We start from the raw sequence: 25,814 nt of genomic DNA on the forward strand, positions 1-25,814 counted from the left end.
TTCCCAGTCCGGGATTTTTTTTTAATTATCCTTTTAACACCTAGTGTTGACAAAGGTAACTAAAATAGATATTTTTTTCTCTTGCTCTTAGATGTATGAGTCGATATTCCTTTCTGGAAGGTAACTTTAACATATTGTCAAAAGCCTTAAAGTGTGCCTATCACACTCACCACAATAGCACATATACTTTTAAAAAGTTCCTATCCTTCTCCCTAGATACATATAGTAATTTATACTAAGGAAATGGTGATTACTATGTAAATAGAGTATTCATTCCACAAATCTTTTTTTTTTTTATTGCCAGTCCTGGGGCTTGAACTCAGGGCCTGGACACTGTCCCTGAACTTCTTTTGCTCAAAGCTAACACTCTACCATTTGAACCACAGCACCACTTCTGGCTTTTTCTGTTTATTGGTACTGAGAAATCAAACCCAGGGCTTCATGTGTGTTAGGCAAGCACTCTAACACTAAGCCACATTCCCAAATCTTTTCTGAGTACCTGTGTGCCAGGAATGAGTACTATTTATGCATGCTGATAATCCAACAAATAAGACATGAAATACATTCTTATTGCAAGAGAGACACAGTAACCAGAAAAACAAATAAAACAATTTTTAATGGCAATATTAAAAAATAGAAATGAAACTACAGTGATGTCCCATACAAAATGATGGGGCGGAGGGGAAGAGTAATTAGGAAATAGCATGATATCTGAAAAAAGGAACAAGTTAGGAAAAGAGTCATAAGAGGAACATTTTAGGAAAAAGGAACAGTCCAACCTGGTGGGACAAACCTACAATCCTAGCACTCAGGATTTTGAGGCGGGAAGATTGCAAGTTTATGGTCACCTAGCTACATCCTATCTCAGAAACAAAAAAAAAAAAAAACAGAAGAATAACAATAAATACACAGGAATGAGCTTGGTGTCTCAAGGAGCAGCTAAAAACGCCATTGTGGCTAGAAATAGGATGGGAAAGTAGGAATATTTGGGCAGATCATGTAGGATTTGTCGGTCATAGTAAAGTTCTATTTATGTACAAGGATATTCATTGAAACATGATTTTAAATAGTGAACAATTTCAAAACTTTAGCTATTGATATTTCACTTTAGGGAAGTGGTTAAGTACACGGATACGTCCACACGATAAAATGATATATGTCATGATTAAAAATCATGTTTGGCCAGGTGCCAATGGCTCATCCTGTAATCTTAGCTACTCATAAGGCTGAGATCTGAGGATCACAGTCCAAAGACAGCAGGACAGGAAAGTCAGTAAGACTCTTACCTCCAATTAATTACCAAAAGCCAGAAGTAGAGTTGTAGCTCAAGTGGTAGAGTGCCAACCTTGAATAAAAAGCTCAGGGACAGTGCTTGAACCCTGAGTTCAGTCAAGCCCCAGGACTGGCACCAAATAAATCATGTTTGACTTTCAAATTTTTACAAAAATAACAGTATCGTCATAATTACCGAAAAAGATGTTATACTATACATTCATAACTACTACATGAAATAGGTGATGATTCTCATATGAAAAATACTTAAGGGCTTCCATTTTTATTGTAAACTCAGAATGTGACCCAAAAAAAGGCAACTGTGATTTTAGGCCTTATTAACCAGACTTTGGATTTGTAACAAAAGAGGCATTTATCACAATCCACTTCACAATGGCCACACCACATTAAGGGAGTTGTACTCATTTCTAGATCTCATAATTTAAGATGAGCCTTGGCAAATTGTTGTATAGTCAAAATGATTAAGATCTCAGGAACCACATCATGTAGTGAACCAGCAGAGAGAGGTAAGCTATCTTTAGCTTTGAAAGGATTTGTACAAAGGGAACTGGAGAGTATGCATAAGGTCTAAGTAGTTATTATGTTAATAGGGGTTCACCTGATCCCACTTCATTCCAGATAGTGGAATTGAGTCCTGTGATTAGAACTTCTATAAATACTCTGTCATCTCAGGATAGAGTTTCAGACCAGGCATATTGGAGGGCAACTTCCGGCATCAAACCAGACTTTACATGGTCATTGATGTCTCTTCTGATTCTTTTTTTTTTTGGGGGGGGGGGGCATCATCCGGCTTGAACTCTGGGTTTGGGCACTGTCCCTGAGCTCTTCAGCTCAAGGCGAATGTGCTCTACCGCTTGAGCTACAGTGCCACTTCCGGTTTCCTAGTGGTTTATTGGAGATGAGGGTTTCACGGACTTTCCTCCCTGGGCTGGCTTTGAACCATGATCCTAAGATCTCAGCCTCCTGAATAGCTAGGATTACAGGCGTGAGCCACCAATACCTGGCTTCTGATTCTAATCTTTCATCCTGTGAGCTAAACCACCTAAATTTCTCCCAAGCCCAATGAATTATGAAGCCCACCATTTTTTCTTTTTTCTTTTTGTTTATTTATTCAGTCATAGGGTTTGAACTTAGGGCCTGGGCACTGTCCCTGAGCTCTTTTGCTCAAGGCTAGCATTCTACCACTATGTGCCACAGTACCACTTCCAGTTTTGAGAGGCTAATTGGAGTTTAGAGTCTCATGGGGACTTTTCTGTCCAGGCTGCCCTCAAAATATGATCCTCAGAGCTCAGCCTCCTCGGTAGCTCTTATTACAGGTGTGAGCCCTACTCTTTTTTTAATATAATGTATTAATTGTACATATTAATAGGGTTCACTGTGGTTTTTTCCACACGTTGATACTAATCAAATCCAGCCTTCTTTTACCCATCGTATGCAGACACAAACATACCTTCCCTCCAGTTGCATCTATGCCACTATTTTTCCTGTAACGTTGCTTCCTATAACTCTGATCACCCACTTCTTTTCTATTTAATGTCTTTATTAATCACATATATATACAGTGAACTCCTGCATGTGTGTATAAGAAAACATTCATGCCAAGCGCTGGTGGATCACACCTACAATCCTAGCTACTCAGGGGGCCAAAATCAGATCAAAGCCAGACTGGGAAGACAAATCCGAGGGACTCTTATCTCTCACCACCAAAAATACAGAAGTGGAGCTGTGGCTCAAATGTAGATGATCGGCCTTGTGCAAAGAAAGCCAAGTGAGAGCACAAGGCCCTGAGTTCAAGCCCTAATTCTGGTACGCACATGTGTGCGTATACACACACACACACACACACACACACAGTAAGCATATTGAATAAATGGGTTCAATACACAGAAAGCCTTTGGAACAGTGCCTGACACACATCAGTGTTAGCTAATTATTCTTGTGACCTGTTTTTGAGAATGGAAAAATATTACAGTCAGGAGAATGGATAAATTGTGGCAGGTACTTAATGTGAAAGTGAATGAAACTAGAGCTACATATATCAACATATAACAAGATGCCATTTAGATAAAATTTTGAACAGGAAGCCTTAGGTTTATCTGCAGTATACTTATTAGGGTTGAGCATGAGTGAGGTTTTCCTCATTATTATTGTACTGTATGCTTATATAAACATGAAAAAATTATGATGGCCTAATATAGGATGCATTGTTTCAAATGAGAGCCAACTGACCCCCACTGAAATAAATATCCCCATGTTCATTCACTCCAAATATTTTGTTTGTCTTGTTTTGGTGCCAATTACAGGGCTTGAACTTAGACTCTCATGCTCTACCACTTGAGACATGCATCCACTTCTGGCTGTTTTTGCTAGCTGATTGGATATAAGAGTCTCTGAGATTTGTCTACCTTGTCTATCCAGAACCTCCATCCTCACATATCAGCCTCCTGAGTAGCTCAGATTACAGGCATGAGTCACCAGTACCAGGCTTACATTTGCTTTTTGACAGCCATTTCACACTCTTGACTCAGAGCTTGCTGACACCTCAAATCCTTAGGCCCTTTCTGTACAAGCTACTTTTAAGCCATAATTCCTTTATATTTATATAGCTGATTTGTGAAGAATCTAAACAGCAAGTGTACATTTGTCCCCTTTTTCTTTCAGCCCATAATTCTATTGTGTCAAAATATTTTTTATTATAATTCTGTCATCTTACCTATTAATAATTCTGCCAGCTTTTTTCTGCTGTTAGAGCAGATAAACATGACTACCTTGTAGACGGTCTATGAGATACAAATGAGATTTCATATTTATATGTATTAAAGTGTTCTAAGAACTGTGATGTGCTATCGAATCATTAAAGTATTCAATAATTAAAGTACCAAGGACAAATCTCAGAGTGACTTAGGACAAAACATAGAAACACGAACTAGATGGAAGTACAGAAGACATGAAGAAACTACATGTAGTGATGAGAAACCTCATTGTACTTATATCTAGCCTGCAATTCTTTCCCTTGATCATAGACTTTTCATGAGCCTTTCCTTTAAATGTGCTTTACAAGACAGAAAATTGATCTGTCTTGCATGACTTGTTCTTAGTAAACCCACTGGTTCATGGTACCATTGTTACATGAAAACAGAGGAGACTGGAGTTTGATGAAGATGATAGCTCTGTCCTTTTTTAATTCTGTTTTTAAAAGGCTTGCAAATGAAGGGAAAGCACTTAAAGTGTCTTTCTCTAAATCTGTTTTACAGTGTTCCTGCAAGGGCTGGTGTGGGAACAAGCAGTGTGGGTGCAGGAAACAGAGGTCAGACTGTAGCGTGACATGCAGCTGTGACCCCACAAAGTGTCGGAACCGCCAGCAAAGCCAGGTAGGATCGGTGCTTTTTACCTCATCATCCCTTCAGTCCTCCTACTGGTTTTCACCATTTGCTTTCCCATCCTGAAACCTGCAGTCTCCTTCCTCTGCATCCAGAAACATACATTTCACCCTTCAGCCCTCTCTTGCTACTCACCTGCCCACAGCCCCTTCAGAAACCACATCCTTTCTCAAGAGACTCTTAAGGTTGGGGGTCCCCATCCCAGCCTTGGCTGGAAAGCTTCTGTGCCATTTCTGGAGTAAGAGTGAGGAACAGGAAAACAGGCATTTACAGGTATATAGGCATACAGGATTAAACTAATCCAAAGGCTTAGCTGGACCTCTAAGAGCCACATGCTTAGGAGGTGGGGAGCTTCCAGAAAGGAAGTTAACCCTACTAACATCTTGATACAGTTATTGGACCCTCTCCATGGGAATGAGGTCTTTCTAATAGTCACTGATGTGAACCAAGTTCACTATACTTATCCTCTTTTATATTGCTTCCAGGAATAACAATTCAGGGAAACAACACATGCCCTGAAAAGAACAGCAACTTGCAAGTCAGCTCGTTGTACTTTGCTTTAAACTACTGGTTTAACGTCACCACATGATATGTCCTGTGCCACTGTCCTACTCAGTCTTTTGCCTTCAGAGGCCACCTCTAAGCATTGCTTTGTTCTTTCAACAACAGCTTGTTAAGTCTATGACCTCTCCAACTAGGCTGCCTCACATGCACCCAGAGCTAGGCCCTCCCTGGCTGACGAGCAGCCCCACATACTCTGTAACTCTGGTAGCTGAATTTATAATACACCTGTCTGCCTAATTTTTCAGGATAGCTTGGGAACTGTTGATAGGACCCAGGATTCTGAAGGCTCCTTCAAACTGGAGGATCCCACAGAGGTAACCCCAGGAATGAGCTTCTTCAACCCCGTCTGCACTACCCCCAATAGCAAGGTAGGCAGGTACTGCTCTGCATTAGGTATGACAGAGCCTGGTAGGAGAGAAAGGGGATAAGGAAAAGTATAACCAGTTTACTGGGAATTGGGCATAGACTAGAATGTTTCTCTTAATGAAGCAATGTTAGGGGACACTATTACTGGGAAGATGTTGAGCTTTTGTACTGACTCAGCTGAGTTGTTCTGATCATAATTTCTTTGTCCTTCCTAGATACTAAAAAAGATATGTGACATGGATCCGATGCTGTTAGACAAGACTGCCCTTGCTCTCTCCTTTGACCTCCCAGAACTGAAACATACAGCAACAGTATCCCAAGAAAATAAGGCCCCAGGGAAGAAAAAGAAGCGAGCTCTGGGCAGCAATACAAGCTTCTTCTCTGGCTGTTCCCCTATCGAAGAAGAAGCCCACTAAAGTTGTAGTTACCATCTTTACCCCATCCCCAGTCTACCAGCCAAAAGGGGTTGTCACATGATTCTTGTGGATTTCTGGTTTCTTGTGATTGAGGCAAGGGACAGTGTTACTGAAAAAGAAGGGGACCTTTGTGGAATGGTGGCCCTTAGTCTCCAGCCCCCCGCCCCCACCCCAGACAACTTCTTTTTTCTTACTGAAGAAAGAACCACTGGCCTTCCCATTGACTCATCAGGAACCAGTTCCCAATGTATCTAGCTCTTTTTTCTTTGTGAGCATTAAGCCTGTCTCCTGATGGCCATGAGGCTGAGGCTTCCTCTCTCCACCTAGTGGAGGAGCCTGACCTATCCTGAAGGCCTGGCTCAGCTCCCTCACTCCACCTGTGAAATGGGTTAAGATCTTTCCTGCCCTAGCTCTGGATTTTAACTGCTTGTACAGGATCTGTCTGTCTTGTTAGTGAAGTGAAACATTTTAAAATGTTAAATAAACGTTAGTGCCTCTATTGTTTGGAAAGATCCTTCTAAACTTGAGCAAGAAGTAAACTTTTAAGCCCAAGGCCAATGACTCATGCCTGTAATCCTAGCTAGGAGGCTGAGATCTGAGGATAGTAGTTAAACCAGCTAAGGCTGGAAAGCCTGTGAGACTTTTTTTTTTTTTTTTGCCAGTCGTGGGGCCTGAACCTTGGGCCTGGGTGCTATCCCTCAGCTCTTCAGCTCAAGGCTAGCACTCTACCACTTGAGCTACAGCACCACTTCCAGCCTTTTCTGCTTATGTGGTGCTGAGGAATCAAACTCAGGGCCTCATGCATGCAAGGCAAGCACTCTACCACTGAGCCACCTTCCCTTCCCCTGTGAGACTTTTATCTCCAATAGACTACCAAAAAAAAAAACAGAAGTAGAATTGTGGCTCAAGTGGCAGAATGCCAGTCTTCACTTAGGGTCCTTGACTTTGACCACAGAATAAGAATTTCTGGACAAGTCACCATGGTTAGAAAACTTGGTGGAGCTTTATTGAATAAGTAAGCAAGCAGCCATGCAAGCAAGCAAGCAGAAAAGTCAGGGACACACTCTAAAATAGTGTGGGTATTCTAAAGGAGACACAAGCTCTTCAGCTCCAGGGGTATTTCTAAGGTAAAGGCAGGGGGTTCGGCTTCAAAGTTATGCAAAGCTGGGATTTTTGTCTTTGCTTTAACCACACCTGGCATTATTCTCTGAGTTTCCGGGAAAGAATGCATCTTGCCATAAAACAGATCCTTATCCTTGAGACAAGGAGGCGCCTTGCTATCTGCACTTTGGGGCAGGTGGCTTAGGTTTTCTCAGGAACTCATACATCCTGTCAGACAGTTGTTCTTAGGTAAGAAATGCATTCCTGTTGTCTCTCCCTGAAGCAGAAGATAGCACTTCTATGTTTCTAAATACCATATTTCTGAGTTGCCAGGCCTCAGTTTCCTTAAGTTATCCTGCTTCATTTCCCCAAAAATGACTTGTTCCCTTACTCTTAAGGGAAGTACATGAAGGAGTATCTACTATATTTGCTATATTCCCTAGTCTGTTCTGCTTCATTTCCCCTAAAATGACTTGGTTCTGAAGTAGACGGACAAGCTTTAAGCTTGAGTCTTTGAATCCCTGGCAGCCAGTTGCCATGACTCATTTTCCCTAGGCTATCCTGCCTCATTTTCCCCTAAATGACTCCCGTCCCTTAATCTTAAGGGAAGTTGATGGGTGAAGGTAACTGGTTCAAGCTGAGTTGGATTGCCTGGATCAGATATCATTAGGAGCATTCTTTGACTCTGAACTGGAAAGGAAGCCACATGAGAAATGAGGAACGATAATAATGGAGCATGATGCGTATATCCATATTATTCTACAATTTACCTAGGAAATTGGAATTACATTGGTAGGCCAGTAGCCTGCCCTCCTAGAACCTGCCTGGCTTCCAGATTTGAGAAGAAGGAACCACTTTTACTGAACATCTCCACTTTCCTGCCATATTTTATTTGCTTCTTACAAAATAATGCTCAAGGTAGATAGGAGACCATACTTTATAGAGGAGGAAATAGGATGTTAGTTTACATCACTAATAGCTGAGGTAACTTATGACTGGCATAAATTTATTTTGGTACACAGTTTGGGATGGTCCAGTTTATAGTCTTTGGTCCTGTTTGGGGGCTTGTGGTGAAACAGCACATCATTATGGAGGCCTACACTAGAGCAAAACCACTCATGGCCAGGATGCAAAAAAGGAGGAAGGGGAAGGGTTTTGAGTACCACTTCTTTCTAGGGTAAACTCCAATGAGCTGAAGATGAGGCTTTAACAGGCTGCACCTGTTAAAAGGTTCCACAGCCTACTATACAGCACCACAGACTAGGGACCAAGCCTTAACATGTGAGTCTTTGGGGAACATTTAAGATCCAAAGTACAGCACTGAGGTACAAAGAAATAATTTATGTAGTCATCATGTTATGGAGTAATAGAGCTATGAAATGAACCCAAGTCTAATGTGTGACATCCTATTGCACAGCTCATTATTGTGCATGAAGTTTTTCCAGCTCTGCTTAAAATCTAGAAGGGAGCTGGAAATCTGTAATCCTAGCTACTCAGGAGGCTGAGATCTGAGGTTAATGGTTTGAGCAACAGCCTGGAAGTGTAGGTATGGCTGAAGTGGTGGAATGTTAGCCTGGAGCAAAAAAAGCCAAGCAGAAGTGTGAAGACCTGAGTTCGAGCACCAACACCAAACGTTTGTTGTGTTTTTTTCTTTTAAACTAGAAGGGAGCCAGCCCTGCAATGCCATATATACAAGCTGCTGAGTAGATTTCTATCCTGGTAGCTCACAAGCCCCGAGATTCAAAAATGCATTCATGTTGATTCCCACCCTTAAAAAGCTACCAAACCCACTCCAAGAACTAGAAAATCAAGAGTAGAATGCACCACAACCCAAACAGGAAATTGAACAACAACCTACCTAGAATGAAGCCTGCTAAGGACTGGGTGACCCGCTAGCCCTCCCTGGCCTCCTGCCAACAAACAGCCCTGCTTCTCTTTGCATTTTAATTCCTGAGGGAGTAAAGGAGTCTACCATTGGCAACTAAAGCCTGTGAATACAATGGGAAAGCAGAGAAGGAGGGGGCTGCTTCTTGGCAGCCAAGCTAGTCTTCCAACTCAATGGTTGAAATCCAGTGAGGGGAAGGGGGAGGGGCAGGTTTCTCCCCAGAAAAACATATCTTTCCTACCAATACCTTACTAGCCCCAGACCCCAAGTCACCACTTCAGTCAGAATGCAGAAAAGGTCAGCCCATCAAGTTAGCTCCAACCCCCAGCTCACACTAACCTTTGGCTTTAAGCTTGCTGGGCTACTTTCTTCTGTTGATGCTGGAATAACCACATCTTTGCGTGTATGCCTCTTTCCAAAGTCTGTTACCCTCAACACACTATATACTCAAGTCGTTCTCAAAGACCCTCATGCTCTAGAGACAAACACAGAGCAGCAGAATGATACAAGACTCAGCTTGGCCTAGATGAGCATCTCTTGAATGGGGTGACATAAAAGGCAGGGCTGCTAAGTTGTCACACGGGATCCACAGAGCTCATGGGGACCCCTGGTTCAGAAATAAGGCAAACCTGCCACCAAGAGCTTAAGAAGCAGTCACATTTTATAGATATTCCTTGCACATGTGGAAAAAGAGGCTAGTGACTGAGGGCTTTATTCACAGGAAGCTTTGAGACACTTCTCACACAATTGGAAACACACACTTGAAAGTGTTTCCAGGGGCCTGAATGGGCCCCTTGCTCACTGCAAAATTGTGTGGTCACCTCCCCCCAGCTTCCCGCCAGCCTGTGCCCTCAGCTCTGGCCTCTCTGAGCCAGGACAAAGCCTGGCAGAGACTGGGAGGGGAACAGGAGGAGGGACTGAGGGGATAGGGAAAACTGCACAAAGGAATTCCTCGCCCAAGCCCCCTGACCGCCAGCAAGTGAAGAAGCAATTCTGCTCTCCCTCCCACTCACTCCCTTCCCATCTTCCCACTGTGGCTGGGCTCAGGCCATACAGCAGCTGCGGGCCTTCAGAGAGGACCCACACATCCTCCTGTAGGTGGCAACAGTGCCACCTGTTTGGTGGGGCTGAGCCAAGGATTGCAAGAGGGAGGAGGCAGACAACTCAAGAGGAGCTGGGAAGCAGAGCAGAGCAGAGAGCAGAGCTGCGCTGAGAAAAGGTGTGAGGGTTCGGGAAGGCTGGGGGATACCACCGGGAGTTATGGGGGGATGGTGGTACAGATAATCTCTACCTAGCAGGACTGGGATCCTGAGGTTGAGCAGCACCCCTCTGCTTGGGTTTTCCAGGCTGTTCAGATCCTGATCACATCGGTTCATGGAGGGAGGTGGGACTCTGGACGGCAGTCTGGGATTCAAGGGTAGGACCTCAAGCAGGGCAGGAGGTGTGGACTGGAGTTCGGGACAAGCTACCATAGCCCAGGGATGGGCTCAGGACAAGTTACCACAGCTCAGCAGTGGGGGCTGTCTGCTGGGGAGATGCTTAGAATGGATAGAAGTTTTCTTCCCTCTACTCCAGAGCCTACTTCTCCACCTCTACCCCAACCCTTCTTTCCCAAGGTAAGCATAGAAGAGAGGGAGTTTCAGGAGCAGCCACATTCTTCTTCCTTGAAAGGGTACAGCCACTACACTCCTTAAGATTCCACAACCTCAGAGGAGCTTGGACACCATGTAGCCCTGTCCCCTAGAAAATACACACACACGCACACACACACACACATACCATGCAGCTCTTTGGGTATATCAAATTCCTTTACACATTCAATTAAATTCTCTTGAAACCCACTAGTGTAACATGCATCATACATAAACTAACATAGATTACACCCACCCACTTGCTTGCATTGGCTCAGTAATAAAATTCTCACCTGTTGTAAATCACACTCCTGTCTTGAGTATAATCACAATCACAGATCCAGCATAGTTTAAGGGATCAGCTTTGTCTTGGGCAGACCCAGAAGCACACGGAGCTGGGATCAGGATTCCCAGCTCCAAGACAACACCCCCCCCCACCACCACACACACCTTTCTCTGATGCGCCTTGTACTTTCACCGAAGCTAAAGCAGAGGGTGGGGCAGCTGAAAGAGGGGGGGCTTGGTTTCTGGTTGGGCTGTGGGGGGGTGACTGAACTAGGTGACTAGGCAGGAAAAGACTAAGCTACTGTGCTAGAGCTTACATTCTCCAGGTGTGTACTGGTTCTTTTTAACAGGCTGTGAGTGACCCCAGCAGCCAGTTTCTCCTGGTTTTCCTCTCACGGGCAGTGCCCCACCCCCGACCCCCTGGGAAGGGGACACAGAGAATCTTTCAGTCAGGGCTTTGTGATTTGTACAATCTGTGCATCCATAGCAACTAAGCAACAAGCTGGGCCTCCCTTAGCCTCAGGTCAGAACTGCTTAAGGTCCCTACAGCTTCCCGTGGTGGGAAGATAACTCTGCATGGGGCCGTGTAAATGGGAGCCAAATCTGCCTCAACTTGCTGAACCAAGTTTACCTCACCCCGAGGCAGTTTCTTCTGAAGACCCACCCAGCACTCCACCTCCATTAGAGTGCTGTTATATAGGGAGGAGCTGGAGCACACAGGTATGTTTTCTGCTGGCCCAGAGGCTGATACTCCTTTGTCCCACTGGCTTTCCAGGTACTGAAAATAAAGGGAAAAGGTAAAGAAACTCTTTGTCTTTCTTTACCAGGCTCAAAGCCAGGGTTGTGGGCTTCATCCAATCCAAGGTTCTCAAGCCTGCCCAGTGACTTCTCTCTGTTGCCAAGCAGTGGCCCAGTCTTGTGGCCCTCCCCCAGACTCCACAAATACACTGGGAGGGGAGGCTGAAATCTACTTTCTGCCAGGGTCCCTGACAGCAGTGTCCCTTCCCCCAGGCTTTCACCATGGCTGAGTCCCCTGACTGCCGCTCCGTCTGGGCCCGCTGCCTCCACTGCCTGTATAGCTGCCACTGGAGAACTGGACCCAAAGAGAGGAATCATACCAGCAAGGTGACATAGGGATGGGGGCTGAGGCCAAAAGTCAAAGCCTTTGCTTGTTCAAAGGGAAGGAATGTGGAGGCCTATTAAGCAACTGGGAGGAAGGGTTTGTTTATTTTCAGGCCCTGAGGCTTGAACTCAGGGCCTGACCTCTTTTGCTCAAAGCTAGTGCTCTATCACTGAGCCACAGCTCCATTTCCAGTTTTCTGCTGGTTAATTGGGGATGAGTCTAGTGGCCTTTCCTGCTCGAGCCAGCTTTGAACCACAATCCTCAGATCCCAGTCTCCTGAATAGTTAGAATTATTGACGTGAGCCATAGGTGCCCAACTAGAAGGGTTTTTCTCTCTCTAGGAGGAAAATCTCCCTCGAATTATAAAGAGAACTGCTCAGAACACAGCAGCCCAATACATGACAAGAAGCTCTTTTGAGCTGCCATGGTTGGGGCCTCTGAGCAGAAATTAGGATAGGCTGTGAGAGCTTTTCTCCTGCCCCTTTGCAGTGTGACTATATCTGGTTTGGCCTGCTCTGCCTCACCTTCCTCCTCTCCTTGGCCTGGCTGTACATCGGGCTCATCCTTCTCAATGACCTGCACAACTTCAATGAGTGTGTCATGGGTTCCCCACCCCTTCCTCAGCATATATGGCCACTTACTCCCTACCTCAGGTCGCCTGGGTATTGTGGGGGAGGGGAGAACCCATCAGTCATCCTCACCCCAACCCAGCCCCTCCAGCTCTCCTGCTACCCTAACCTCCTTAGAAAATCCCTCCATGAAAACCCTAATCCTTAGAGGCCTGAGCTCATGGAGGTCTTTGTCCTTTCTCCCTTCTAAGTGGATCGACCCACCCCCATCTCCCATGAGGCTACTATTGACACCCTTTCTCCCACTTGGATGTTTTCTTCTTCCCTCCCACAGATTCCTTTTCCGACACTGGGGACACTGGATGGACTGGTCCCTGGTATTTGTGTTGATCATCTCTCTATTGGTCACATATGCATCCCTGCTATTGGTGGGTTCTGGAGCATGCAGCACAATCCCCGTTAGCTCTTCTTTCTAGTACAGCTGTATCCTCTTGTCCTCAGGGGAGGGTGCTAATGTTTGGGTGGGAGGGAGTTACCAGCCTGCAAAAGCCTCCCCTCAATGACATTTCCCTAGAACTCTTCATGCCTCCTAAGTCTCCCTACCTTCTGCCTCCAGCTCCTGGCCCTGCTCTTGCACCTCTGTGGACAGCCTCTACATCTACATGGTCTCCACAAGGTACTGCAGGATTGACAGAGAGGAAAATAAGGGATGCCAGGGCCCAGCACTTTGTATCCAGTGGAATGAAGACTTCCATTTTCTACCCTTGGGGTTGAGTACAGGACTTAAAATCCAGCAAATATTTGCCCAGTGAAAGAAGAGTCTGTGTTAGGGTTTGGGAAGGATCCTGTCTCAACAAAGGGAAGGGGGCAACCCAGGTAAAACAAACCATGAGCCTAGGTTAACAAAGAATGTTTCATCCATCCTTCCCCCTTCCAGGTTCTACTGCTCCTTATTATGTTTCTTGTGGCCACTGGCCTTGTGGGATTGGACATCCGGTGGCGCCAGGAGTGGCATAGCTTACATCTGTCACTACAGGTGAGTGACTGATAAGATCTTCAGTGTCTAGATGAGAGCCATGGCCTGTGGCCAATCCTAAAGCAAATGTTATTCCCTGGTCCCCTAAGACTATAGGTATCTCTGAACTCCAAACATCAGCCCCTCAAAGGATAAGAATAAGGAGCAAGCTGGGCACTAGTGGCTCACACCTGTGATCCTAGCTACTCAAGAGACAGATCTGAGGATCGTTGTTCAAAGCCACCTTGAACAGGGAAGTCCATGACTCTTATCTCCAATTAAGCAGCAAAAAGCCAGAAATAATGGCGTGACTCAAGCACTAGAGCTCTGTCCTTGAGTGAAAAAAATGCTCACAGTCAGTGCCCAGGCCCTAAGTTCAAGCCCCAGTACCGACACAAAAAAAGTAAGGAGCAGTAAGAAAAGCTCTCCTTACCAGCTCTTATTCACAGGCCACAGCCCCATTCCTTCACATTGGAGCAGTTGCTGGAATCACCCTCCTGGCCTGGCCTGTGGCTGATACCTTCTACCGTATCCGTCCAAGAGGTGCCAACCACAACCCCCAATAACCTTTGCTGGCTGCTGATGGCTTCTCCCTCCTATCACTCATACCCTGTTTCCTAAACCTGTGCTCTGTCTTCTGCCTCTCAAGTACCCCTTCCCATTGCCCTTTTTCCAATATCTTTCCCTCAATCTACAGGTCCTAAGATTCTGCTACTAGTTCTGTATTTTGGAGTTGCCCTATTCATCTACCTGGTCCCCCTGTACGTATCCTCACCGTGCATCATGAAACCTGGAAACTTACCCCCCAAGCCTGGACTGGTTGGACACCGAGGAGCTCCCATGGTAAGTGGTAGGCACAAGTGTGGGCCATTGAGGAAGGTCTGCTTCTCCAGGCTGCAGTCAGGCCTGTGCATTTCCAGGCTTCCACATTTCCCTGCAACCTTCATACCCATTCCCTTTCTCAGTTGGCCCCTGAAAACACCCTGATGTCCCTGAGGAAGACAGCTGAATGTGGAGCAACTGTGTTTGAGACGGATGTGATGGTCAGGTGACAGAGGGTGGGGCTCAAGATCTAAGGGCTGGGGGCTGGAATAGCTCAAGAAACAAAAATGAGCAGCCATGCCCCTGCAATAAAGGTTGGGCACTGATGACTCAACACCTGTAATCCTAGCTACTTGGGAGGTTGGCATCCAGAGGATCAAGGTTCAAATTCTGGCCAGGAAGAAAAGTCTTTAAGACTCAATCTCCAATTAAGCAGCAAAAGGCTGGGCTGGAGGCATGGTTCAAGTGGTAGAGCACCAGCTGAGCAAGCAAATGCAAGGGCTTGAGTTCAAGCCCTGGGCTGGTGTTGCCTTTTTAAAAAAAGAGCAGTCACAGATCTTGGTCCTCTGACACTCCTTGTGCCCTCAGCTCGGATGGCGTCCCCTTCCTCATGCACGATGAGCAGCTGAGCAGGACTACGGATGTAGCCTCTGTGTTTCCAGCCCGAATCACAGCTCACAGCAGCGACTTCTCCTGGGCTGAACTGCAGAGGCTGAATGCCGGGACTTGGTTTCTAGAGGTGAGCACATGTCTGAGTACAGTGACATTCAGAAAGGACAGAGTTCATTTTACTGATAAGTATTTGCTGAGCATTATGCTAGTCAGTAGGAGCACAAGCTGTCTCTCAGGTCACTCCCACCTAGTAAGGAAGAAAGTCTAGGTAGTAATTAGAATAGGAAACCTGGCATAATAAAAACACTTTTCCAGGGCAGAGAGTAGAGAAAGGTCACTGTTTAGCAGATCAGGAGTGGCTTTGCCCAGAGGACAATTATGAGAAGCATGTGACATGAGAGTTTGCTCACAGGATGGCTAAAACAAAGATAGGGAATTGTGTTTGACAAGTTGAGATGGAACACAGACTAGACAGGTACTCTACCACTGAACAACACCCTCAGCCCTTGAGATAGGGAACTCTAGTCAGGAGTACAGATAACAGCCAGAATATGATGCCAGATAAGATGGCTTATGCCTAAAATCTCTGCTACTCAGGAGATGGAGATCTGGAGGATTAAAATTTGAGGCTAGGGCTGGGAATGTGGCTTAATGGTAGAGTGCTTGCCTAGCATGCATGAAGCCCTAGGTTTGATTCCTTAGTACCAAATACACAAAAATGCCAGAAGTGGTGCTGTGGCTCAAGTGGTAGAGTGCTAGCCTTGAGCAAACGAAGCTCAGGGACAATGCCTAAGCCCCAGGACTGGCAAAAAAATAAAAAGATTTGGGCCTGCCTGATCACCCAGTAGCTTACACCTGTAATACTAGCTACTCAGGAGGCTGAGATCTTAGGATCATGATTCAAAGCCAGCTGGGGCAAGAAAGTCTTTGAGACTTTTACTTCCAATTAACCAGCAAATAAAGCTCCAGAAGTGAGGCTATGGCTCTAGTGGTTGAACGCTAGCCTTGAACAAAAAAACACAGGGATGATGCCCAAGCCCCACAATGGGCATGGGCATACACACACACACACACACACACACACACACACAATTTCAACCAATAAGCTGAATGTAGTGGTGGCTGCCTGTGGTCCCACCTATACAGGAGGACATAGATAGAAGGATGACCATGTCTAGGACTGGTCCACAGCAAAAACATAGACCTTACCTGAAAAATAACTGGCTGAGTACATGACTCATGTGGTAGAGCAGCCTAGGCAAGCCTGAGGCATGAGTTCAAAGCCTAGTACCATAAAAAATCATGTTTCCAGAGAAAAAAAGGGGCTCAACATAACTAAGAGATGCAAATCATGGAAGAGGCTTAGAATCATGGAGAAGGGCTCTGAATACTGGACCCTAGAATTATGAATTTAAATCCTGTAGGTGGCAAAAATATTTTAGTTTTTTAGTACCTCTTCATATGAGTACAAAAGTAATACTAGCTCATCATAAAAATGTACCAACTCAGCTGGGTGCTAGTGGCTCACACTTATAATTCTAATTACTAAGGAAGCTGAGATCTGAGGATCTTGATTTGAACAGAATACATAAAAAACAAGATTCTTGCCTCTAATCAGCAAAATGCTGAAAGTGGAAGTGGCAGTTTGGCTAATTTGGCAGAACACTAGCCAAGAACAGACAAAAACAAGTGAGAGTAAAAATCCCTGAATTAAGCCCTAGTAACAGCACACATACATACATACACACACACACAAACACACACACATACACACACACAGAGTAAAATTTCAGAGAGCCTACAAAATGAAGCCTCCTATAATCCAAACTGTGTGAAATATTTACTTTTTTGTATTTTTCAGTAGTGGGGCTTGAACTCATGGCCTGGGCACTGTCCCTTACCTTTTTTTGCTCAAAGATAGTGCTCTGCCATTTGAGTTACAACTCCATATCTGACTTTTGGTGGTTAATTGGAGATGAATCGCTTGGACCAGACACTGGTGGCTCAGGCCTGCAATCCTAGTCACTCAGGACGCTGAGTTCTGAGGATCGTGGTCCAAAGCCAGTCCAGGCAGGAAAGGCTGTGAGACTCTTATCTCCAATTAACCACCAGAAAACCAGATGTGGAGCTGTAGCTCAAAGTAGTAGAGCACTAGCTCTGAGTACAAAACTCAGGAAAAGAGCCCAGGTTCTGAGTTCAAGCCCTATGACCAACAACAACAACAAAAAAGACTCTCTCAGACTGTCTGCCTTAACTGACTTCTGGCTTCAAACTGGGATCCTCAGATCTCAACCTCCTTAGTAGCTAGGATTACAGGTGTGAGCCACTAGTGCAAAGCTAAATATTCACTTTTAACAGCTATATGCATTTATTTTTATGCATTTATTTTTATATACATATACTTTTCATTTTGCATAAATAGGATCATGACACAGACTTTTGCAATTAAAAAGTATGAATACAATTCTTTATGATGGCATATCAGAGTAATTAAGAATTAGAAGCATCTAGATTTGAACCCTGGCGCTACCACTTGCCAGCTCTGGGAAACATTCCTTCGACAATCTGTGTTTCACTTTCCTCATCTGTACAATAGGTATAATAAAAATACTGTACCTGGGGCTGGGGAGGTGGCTCAGTGGTAGAGTGCTTGCCTTGCATGCTTGAGGCCCTGGGTTAAATTCCTCAGCATAAGCAGAAAAAAAAGCCGGAAGTGGCACTGTGGCTCAAGTGTTAGAGTGCTAGCCTTTTGCTGAAGAGCTGAGGGACAGCGCCCAGGCCCAGAGTTCAGACCCCATGACCACCACCACCAACAACAACAAAATACCGTACCCTATAGGGTTACTGGGTAGAAAGAAGTACTTAGAACCCTGAGCTGTACCTAGTAAGTAATTAATAAATATAGCTAGCTTCCTCTCCTGAGCAGCAGCTGCCCCCATCAGTACTCAGGCCATAGTTCTAAGAGTTGTAGGGCAGAAGGAGCAGGAAGAGAGTTAAGGGCACTGTGGAAAAGTATCTCTCAAGCTGTGGATGGACCGTGGGGAGCGGTATGGCTGATAAACTGGGAGGAAATCAAAGGTTCTAAGATCCCCGAGGTCTCCATGAGACTGAAGAGACCTAGTGGGAAAAAGGAAGTTAAGAAACTAGACCAGGGGGGTGGGGGGTGGGGGGAGGATGGGAAGGGATCGGAAGGGGAAACAAAGGAGGAGGCAACAATGCTTGATAAGAAATGTACTCATTATCTTGCCCATGTAATTGTAACCCCTCTGTACAGTATTTTCACAATAAAAAAATAAATTAAAAACAAAAAAGAAACTAGACCAGAGATCAGAAAACCAGAAGGAGGTTGAGAGAGTGGCAATTAATCCTCTCCTAGAGAGAATCAAGCCACATTTCAGAGACCCTAACTTAGAGGAGGCAAGAGCTGAGTTGGAAGTGGGGAGGAAATGTGAGCAAAAGATGGTGAGTATGGGGAAAAAGCTAGGAGACCAATTCTGATGTTAAAATCATTGTCCTTTCTTTTAGAGATACCCTTTCTGGGGTGCCAAACATCTGTCTGGCCCTGACCAGAAAGAGGCTGGGAATCAGACAGTACCAGCACTAGAAGATTTACTGAAGGAAGCAGCAGCCCTCAACCTTTCCATCATGTTTGACTTGCGCAGACCCCCAAGAAACCACACATACTATGACACCTTTGTGAACCAAACACTGGAGACTGTGCTGAATGCAAGGGTGCCCCAAGACATGGTAATGATGTTAGGGCTCCCAATGAAACCCCTTTTGTCCCTCTGCCCACCCCACCTTCCCTAGGCCATAGGTAGCCATTTCAGAGCTACCTATTACCCCAGTGTTCAGCCCCTCCCTCAGGTTACATACCCTATATTGGGGCCAAACTTTTCCTGCCTCTGTCCCTGGAATCTAGGTGTTCTCAGCTTCATGCCCACCTTCCCTGTATACAGGTCCTTTGGCTACCAGATGAAGATCGGGTGAATGTCCAACAACGAGCACCCCAAATGCGCCAGATATATGGACAGCAGAGAGGCAACAGAACGGAGAAGCCCCTATTTCTCAATCTTCCCTATCAAGAACTGCCACTATTGAACATCAAGTGAGTGCCAGAGAAAAGGAACCAAAGGGAATCCAAAGCTAAGGACAGGGAAAAACCAGTACAGGGAGTGCAGAGGCTATTCATTCATTCACAGAACAGATATTTATTGCTGTTGATTGAGTAATATTTGTTGCAGGCTTTGGGGTGCAAACACAAATTAGATTCCTGCTTTCATAGAATTTAGGTACTAGTAAAAGAAATAGACAAAGCTGGGTGCCGACGGTTCATACCAATAATCCTAGCTACTCAGGAGGCTGAGATCTGAGGATTGTGGTTTACATTCAGCCTGGGCAGGAAAGTCCGTGAGACTCTTATCTCCAATTAACCACCAAAAAGTGTGAGGTAGAGCTGTGACTCAAGTGGTAGATCAGTAAACTTGAGCAAAAAAGTTCAGGACTGGGAATGTGGCTTAGTGGTAGACTCCTTGCCTAGCATGCATGAAGTGCTGTGGATCAAGTGGTAGAGTGCTAGCCTTGAGCACAGAGAGGCTCAGAGACATTGCCCAGGCTCTGAGTTCAAAACCCAGGACCAGCAAAAAAAAAGTTTAGGCCCTGGGTTCAAGTCCCAATGCCCATGTGCACACAGAAAAAAGAGGAGATAGACAATAAACCAATTAAAATATGCATATTAGGTAGTGATGAGTGCTATGAAAATGAAATGGACATGTCTTAGTGATTGGGATGTTAGGGGTTGGTGTAGAAACTGGACAATTATGTCAGAAAGCATCTAAAGAGGTGATATCTGAGCTGAGATTTGGGAATATCTAACTGGGAAGGCCTGGGAACACAATTAACTATAGGGAGAGCAGCAGAATTGCTGGGGTAACTAATGGTTTCCTCAGCCTACTGGCAAGAGGAAGGTGAAGCTGGGAAAGTAGGCAAGGGCCAAACTGGATAGGCCTTATAAGTCAGGAGTAGTTCACCTTTATTCTACATGAAAGAAATCAGAAAAGAGGGGATAGGTCCAGAGGAGAGAGAAGTAGGAGAGTCCCAGTTGTGAACTGAGCCCCAGAAGATAAACCATTGAGTAAACATGATATAATTCCAAACACGAGGTTGCCAAGGCGCCTTAGAATTTGCCTGTGGTCACACAGAAAAACTGTGAACTGAATGATATCTCAGTTATTATAAGTACTTTATATGAGAACCTTTGGGCTGGGAAGGTGGCTCAGTGGTAGAGCACTTGCCTTGCATGTTTGAGGCCCTGGGTTCGATTCCTCAGCACCACATAAGCAGAAAAAAAAGCCAGAAGTGGCACTGTGGCTCAAGTGGTAGAGTGCTAGCTTTAAGCTGAAGAGCTGAGGGACAGCGCCCAGGCCCAGAGTTCAGGCCCCATGACCGGACCCCCCCCCCAAAAAAAAACAAAACTAAACAAAACAAAATAACCTTTTACTAAGCTGTCACCATGAAGAGAAACACAAATTTCAATTATAGCCAGGTGTAGTGGCACATGCCATGCCTGTAATCTCAGTGATTGAGAGGCTGACACAGGAAGAAGGATCATAAGTGCAAGAGAAATCTGATTTATATAGCAAGATACTGTCTCAGAAAGGAAGAGGAGGAAGAGGGGCAAAGGAGGAAAGAAAGAAAGAAGAAAGAAAGAAAGGAAGGAAGAAAGAAAGGAAGGAAGAAAGAAAAGGAAGGAAGGAGAGAAAGAAAGGAAGAAAGAAAGAAAGAAAGAAAGAAAGAAAGAAAGAAAGAAAGAAAGAAAGAAAGAAAGAAAGAAAAAGAAAGGGAAGGAAGGAAGGAAGGAAGGAAGAATTTCAATTGTACAAGCACAAGAAAGGAAACACTGGCATAAATAGAAACAAGTGTGGAAAAGCCCAAGGCTTTGATAGAGCTCTGGTAGTGGTCTACAGACTCATCAGCAGTAGATAACATTGAGAAAAGCTAACCTGCAGGCAGTGTCCAGAGTTAGGAGATCATCTTCCTCTATTCAGAGCTACCAAAAGCTTATCTGGGGTATCCTGTTCAAGGCACATTTTCAAAGGGACATTGATAAACTGTGTAAGGTCAGATTAGAAAAGCGTGGATAGTGAAGGAAATAATGAATGACAGTCTAACCAGAATGGTTGAAGGAACTAAGGTTTTTTGTTGAGTCTGCAGAAGGAAAGGCTCAGGAAGCTGAGGCCTCACATCTTCAGACCTCTGAAGGGCTGTCCTGGGACAAAGGGTAGAGACACATTTTGCATAACCTCAGAGAACAAAGCTGGTACTTGTGGATAGAATCCCACTAGGAAATGGACTCCCTCTATGCATAGAAAAATCACCTTTGGCTAGATGCTGGTAACTCATTCCTGTAATCCTAGCTATTCCGAAGGCTGAGATCTGAGGATAGTGGTTTGAAGCCCATGTGGATAAGGAAATCCAGCAAGAAAGTCCATGAAGAATTTTTCTTTTTTGGGGGGGAGGGGAGGGTCCAGTCATGGGGCTTGAACTCTGGGCCTGGGAGCTGTCCCTCAGCTCTTCAGCTCAAGGCTAGCGCTCTACCACTTGAGCCACAGCGCCACTTCCAGCTTTTTTCTTTTTGCTTATGTGGTGCTTGGGAATCGAACCCAGGGCCTCATGCATGCTAGGCAAGCGCTCTACCACTGAGCCACCTTCCCAGCCCCTCCATGAAGAATTTTTGTCTCCAATGAACCACCAGAAAGCTGGAAGTGTGGCTCAAGTAGTAGAGCACTAGCCTTGAGCAAAAACAGCTAAGGGATAACGCCCTGAGTTCAAGATCCTGAAAGCAATATTGAGTTATGAGAACAAAGCAGATTTCCATTAAGGAAGGGAGGGAGGGAGGGGGATAAAGCAGGGAAGGAAGGGAGGGAGAGAAAGAGAGGGAAAGGAGCAAGAGAGGGGGGAATGGGAGAGAAAGGGGGGAGAGAGAGACGGAAAGAGAGAGAGGGAGAGGGAGAAAATAGCACCTTTGGTCAGGGTCTGCTAGAACCAATACCACTTAGCAATGGCATTGTAGATTCAGGCACTTGCTGGGCCTGCCTGCTGTGCATTGTACACCACAATTTTGAATGTTCCTCATTTCTTTCCTGCTCCCACAGGGCACTGCACCAAGATAATGTGTCAGTGAACCTATTTGTAGTGAACAAGCCCTGGCTCTTCTCCCTGCTCTGGTGTGCAGGGGTGGATTCAGTCACCACCAACGACTGCCAGCTGCTGCAGCAGATGCGTTACCCCATCTGGCTTATTGTAAGGGCTCCTCTTCTCGCATCTCTAGTTCTCTTTAACCCTGTCCCTTTGGCTCTTATTTCCCTTCATCTACTACCCTTAGGGCTTTGGCCACTAACAGGAGGCTTTTTCTATTCCCATAGCCCCCTCAAACCTACTTAATGATATGGATCATTACCAATTCTGTCTCCACCCTGCTGCTTTTGTGGACCTTCCTTCTCCGAAGGTGAGTGCTTTGGGCCTCAGCGTTCTGGGTCTGTCCTTTCTCCAGGCCCCTGATTGTGAGGCTGATTCCCAAATTCACAAGTGCTACCTGGACTTAGAGGTGTGATCTTCCCCATTCTTGGAAAATTTTAGACCCATCCTTATTATACCAAATTGGCTTGAACCTGGGAAAGACAATTTGGAGCACTCCAGGGTGGAATGTCTTGCTACAAACTGGCTGAATTCATAATGGAAAACTTTTCTCTCTATAGGAGATGTGCTAAGGAAAATGAAAGAAATGGTAAGACAACCCCCCCCCCACTATGCACCTAATTTTCTCCTCCCCACTCAATCTCCTTGTTCACTTCCTGCATGAGCCACCCTCTTCCCACCTTCGCAGGCTTAGAAACTGCAGTGCTGCTGACCAGAATCAATAATTTCAACATGGAGTGAATGCCCCACCCTGGTCCCTACCAGCTGGAATCTTAAGGCCTTGCCTTGGTCAAAGACAGGGGAAGAAAAAAGGCTAAAATGGAATATTATGGACTAATTGGTTGCAGTGGGGGGGGGGAGAGTTTACTAACAGGAAGTTTTGCAGTTGGCATGCTTTAGCTGAAATGAAATCTACAGTTCTGGGGAGGGGGAGGGGGAGGGGTACTAATATGAAAAATTTGGGAAGCCTGTGAATGTGGAGAATTACCTCCCAAAACAAAGTTAAAATAAGGAAGTAAACAAAATCATGTTTCTTGTGCATTTCTTGATAACTTGTGGGCACATGTTCTTGGGTAGAAGGCACAGGGTGTTTCAAGGTGGGACAGCTTGGAACAGTGACCAAGGAGATGATGAAATGGGTTTTTCTGGAGAACTCTAAGTTGATGATGACAGTTCCACTCAATTTAGCTGCTTTCTTGCCTAAAGGCTACAAGCTAAATAGCCCATTTAGCCTTCTAATTCTCTGCCTACAGGTGGCTTTTTTTTTTTGCTGTGCCCAGCTTTTTCTTCTAGACTGGGTAGTTCCAGTATCTTGTCTATTAATGTGTTACTAAGTGAACTTAAATCTCCCTCAGTCATAATCTAATCTTTCTGCTATGTGGAATGGGAGCATGCACCTTTCATTTTGTGTTGATATGACCTGACATTGAGGGGTCATGGTGCAAAGATTTTTGTTTTGGGAATAGCAACAGCATATTGAAGGACTGCCACAGACAAGCTGCCCCAGGGGACATTCGTGGTGGCCCAGGCATGAAGTGCAGGGTTGCATTGTAGCTCCACCTTGTGGTTACCCGCCCCAAGAGGAGGTCCACGTCCATAGTCACTGTGATATTTGCTGAATGCCACCTGTTTTCCAGATCGATTGAGTACTTGTGTCTTTCCTTGACTCTGAAATCTGACGGCACAGTCTGATTTCCATAAGTGTTCATTCCTCTGAATTGAGTTTCTGGCCTAGCATTCCTCTCAGCTAGCAAGTTCGCCAGTGTCCTTTGTTCGTGAGTCCCCAGGCTGAGACTGAGGAGGGCCAGTTTGAAGCTGGCTTAGGATAGGGGGTGAGGGAGTTAAGTCAAAAAAACAAGGATAGGAAGGAACTCTGGCTTTACTATAGTCCTTCATTACCCTGAATTATGTTCTAGTTCGCGCCTCCACCCAAAGACCAGTCAGATTAAGGCGCTGGCCAAGTCAGGAGACTCGATTCTAGATCCCTTTGCACCTGCCAGACTAGGATCTGGGGTAGTACTTAGCATCTCGGTGCCAGGGCAACCGCGAGAACTACAATTCCCAGGGTGCCTCAAAAACTTCCGGTCTCAAGATTGACAAGACTTTATGTTCCCGCCCCCACCGCCTTGCGGGGCCGTCCCTTCTCTTCTCCATCTCGCCCCCTCCATGCACCTCGGCACACGCACGCCCAAGCAGTGGTCCATACTGACATACCTGGCCTGCAGCTGGCGCAGAGTGCGGAAGCCAGGGCACAGGATGTCTGGAGGCCCGAGGCTCAATGGAGACAACGCCGCGGCTGTTGCCCAGGTCCTGCTGTTCTTTGGGGGCTCTACGCCATCTTGCACCAGGCATTTCCTTGCTTTTCCCTGATTTCTGATTTCCCACCCCCCACTCCCATTCCCTCAGTCAGGCCGACTACTGACCTCAGCTCTGGAGTCCCCAGCCTGTCAGGTACTGCAGGGTTGTTATCTCTCAGCATGTACCTCCCCTCCCTCCCTATTTTTTCTATCCCCCATCATTCACACAGGCTCATAGCCCCTTCATTTCTTCCTTCCCCTTCTAACCTCACATTGGCCACCTCTAGCATCTCCACCTCCACCCACCTCAATCCACTTGCTCCCAAGCTCCTGGCTGAAGTTCTCTAACCTCAATGTCCATGCTCCACAAAAACAGAGTGCCAGCCCTCAGCCTTGATCTTTAGTCCAAGCCCCTGGCCTGGGTACTCAACCCTGAGCCCACCATTGCTACCCCAGGATGACCAGACCCTCTAGGATTCCCTACACTGGAAACTGACAAAAAACAAACAAAAAAAACCCTCCAGGTGCAGGGCCAGGGGGAGCTGCTATTGGGGTTCTGGTGCAGTTGCTTTTATTTTTAGCTGCTGACTCACACAGCTCCTGGCATCCAGGTTTGGGGCTAGCAGGCTGGGCTGGGGGGATATTAATAGAGAGAAGGCACAGCCCCGACCCAGTTGAATTTGGAAACACAGGGATCAAGGAGCTTCCCCCTGCCATCCTGCCTGTAGACTGAGGCAGTGGCTGGGCCAAATGCTCTCTGGCTGCCAGATCTCTCAGCCTGGTAACACTGCCTTGGAACTCTTGAGGGAAAGCCCCAGAACACTCCTGGGCACCACTCTCCAAGCTTGCCATTCCTTTGGACTCTGCCACAGTGAATTTTCTGTTTTCCTGGCCAACAGGGCAAACATGTGTTCCAATAGACAGGTTATTGTGACCATGGCCTTGGCCCACCTGGGCCTATTCCTGAGCCAGAATGCTAGTCTCATGGAAGGACACACTGTGGTGTTCTGCTCCCCACATAAGGTGCTTTAGTATGATCCTAGCAGAGGGGGCACAGACTATAAGGTCCCCAAACTAGACACAAAACTAGGAAGCTCTCTCTATTCTTTGTATTCTTTGTTGGGCAGTGTCTCTGCTCACAGCATCCTACAGACTCCATGATCTCTCCCTTCTCTGTAAAGAAACCTAATTCAGGCTGAGTTCTTGTGGCTCAAGCCTGTAATTCTAGCTACTCAGGAGACTGAGATCAGAAAATCAC

The 25,814-nt window shown here is 45.8% G+C and overlaps 2 protein-coding genes and 1 non-coding gene across 8 annotated transcripts in view; 2 read left to right on the forward strand and 1 right to left on the reverse strand.

Moving 5' to 3' along the window:
• Kif4a (kinesin family member 4A) overlaps positions 1 to 6,519 on the forward strand; it is a 92,557-nt gene extending 86,038 nt beyond the window's left edge. Inside the window, exons 29-31 of one of the 3 annotated variants that reach the window (XM_070040260.1) lie at positions 4,548 to 4,664; positions 5,483 to 5,605; positions 5,819 to 6,519. In XM_070040260.1, the coding sequence (XP_069896361.1) occupies positions 4,548 to 4,664; positions 5,483 to 5,605; positions 5,819 to 6,019 (441 nt within the window). In that variant the 3' untranslated portion in view covers positions 6,020 to 6,519. The remainder of the gene's footprint in view (positions 1 to 4,547; positions 4,665 to 5,482; positions 5,606 to 5,818) is intronic. The other 2 variants (XM_070040261.1, XM_070040262.1) reach the window with 2 other exon arrangements.
• Positions 6,520 to 10,122: 3,603 nt separating this feature from the next.
• On the forward strand, positions 10,123 to 23,269 carry Gdpd2 (glycerophosphodiester phosphodiesterase domain containing 2). 4 transcript variants are annotated; one of them, XM_070040264.1, is made up of 16 exons: positions 10,123 to 10,224; positions 11,933 to 12,046; positions 12,534 to 12,637; positions 12,948 to 13,041; positions 13,230 to 13,289; positions 13,551 to 13,649; positions 14,078 to 14,171; positions 14,326 to 14,471; positions 14,594 to 14,676; positions 15,039 to 15,189; positions 18,588 to 18,809; positions 19,022 to 19,170; positions 22,217 to 22,364; positions 22,487 to 22,569; positions 22,820 to 22,848; positions 22,948 to 23,189. In XM_070040264.1, exons 2-16 carry the CDS (start codon positions 11,942 to 11,944, stop codon positions 22,998 to 23,000), a joined length of 1,620 nt encoding a protein of 539 aa, XP_069896365.1. In that variant the 5' UTR covers positions 10,123 to 10,224; positions 11,933 to 11,941; the 3' UTR covers positions 23,001 to 23,189. The 4 variants fall into 4 exon arrangements, with proteins under 4 accessions (XP_069896365.1, XP_069896368.1, XP_069896367.1 ...); XM_070040267.1 differs by lacking the exon at positions 10,123 to 10,224 and adding an exon at positions 10,355 to 10,422 and having other exon boundaries at positions 22,948 to 23,269; XM_070040266.1 differs by lacking the exon at positions 10,123 to 10,224 and adding an exon at positions 11,670 to 11,696.
• Positions 21,706 to 21,770, reverse strand: Trnaa-agc (transfer RNA alanine (anticodon AGC)). Its single transcript has one exon. It is a non-coding gene; the product is annotated as a tRNA-Ala (tRNA).
• Positions 23,270 to 25,814: the final 2,545 nt, after the last annotated feature.

The sequence above is a fragment of the Dipodomys merriami genome, unplaced genomic scaffold (genome assembly GCF_024711535.1).
Source record: "Dipodomys merriami isolate MVZ:Mamm:240054 unplaced genomic scaffold, mDipMer1.0.p SCAF_3, whole genome shotgun sequence".
Classification (NCBI taxonomy): domain Eukaryota; kingdom Metazoa; phylum Chordata; class Mammalia; order Rodentia; family Heteromyidae; genus Dipodomys; species Dipodomys merriami.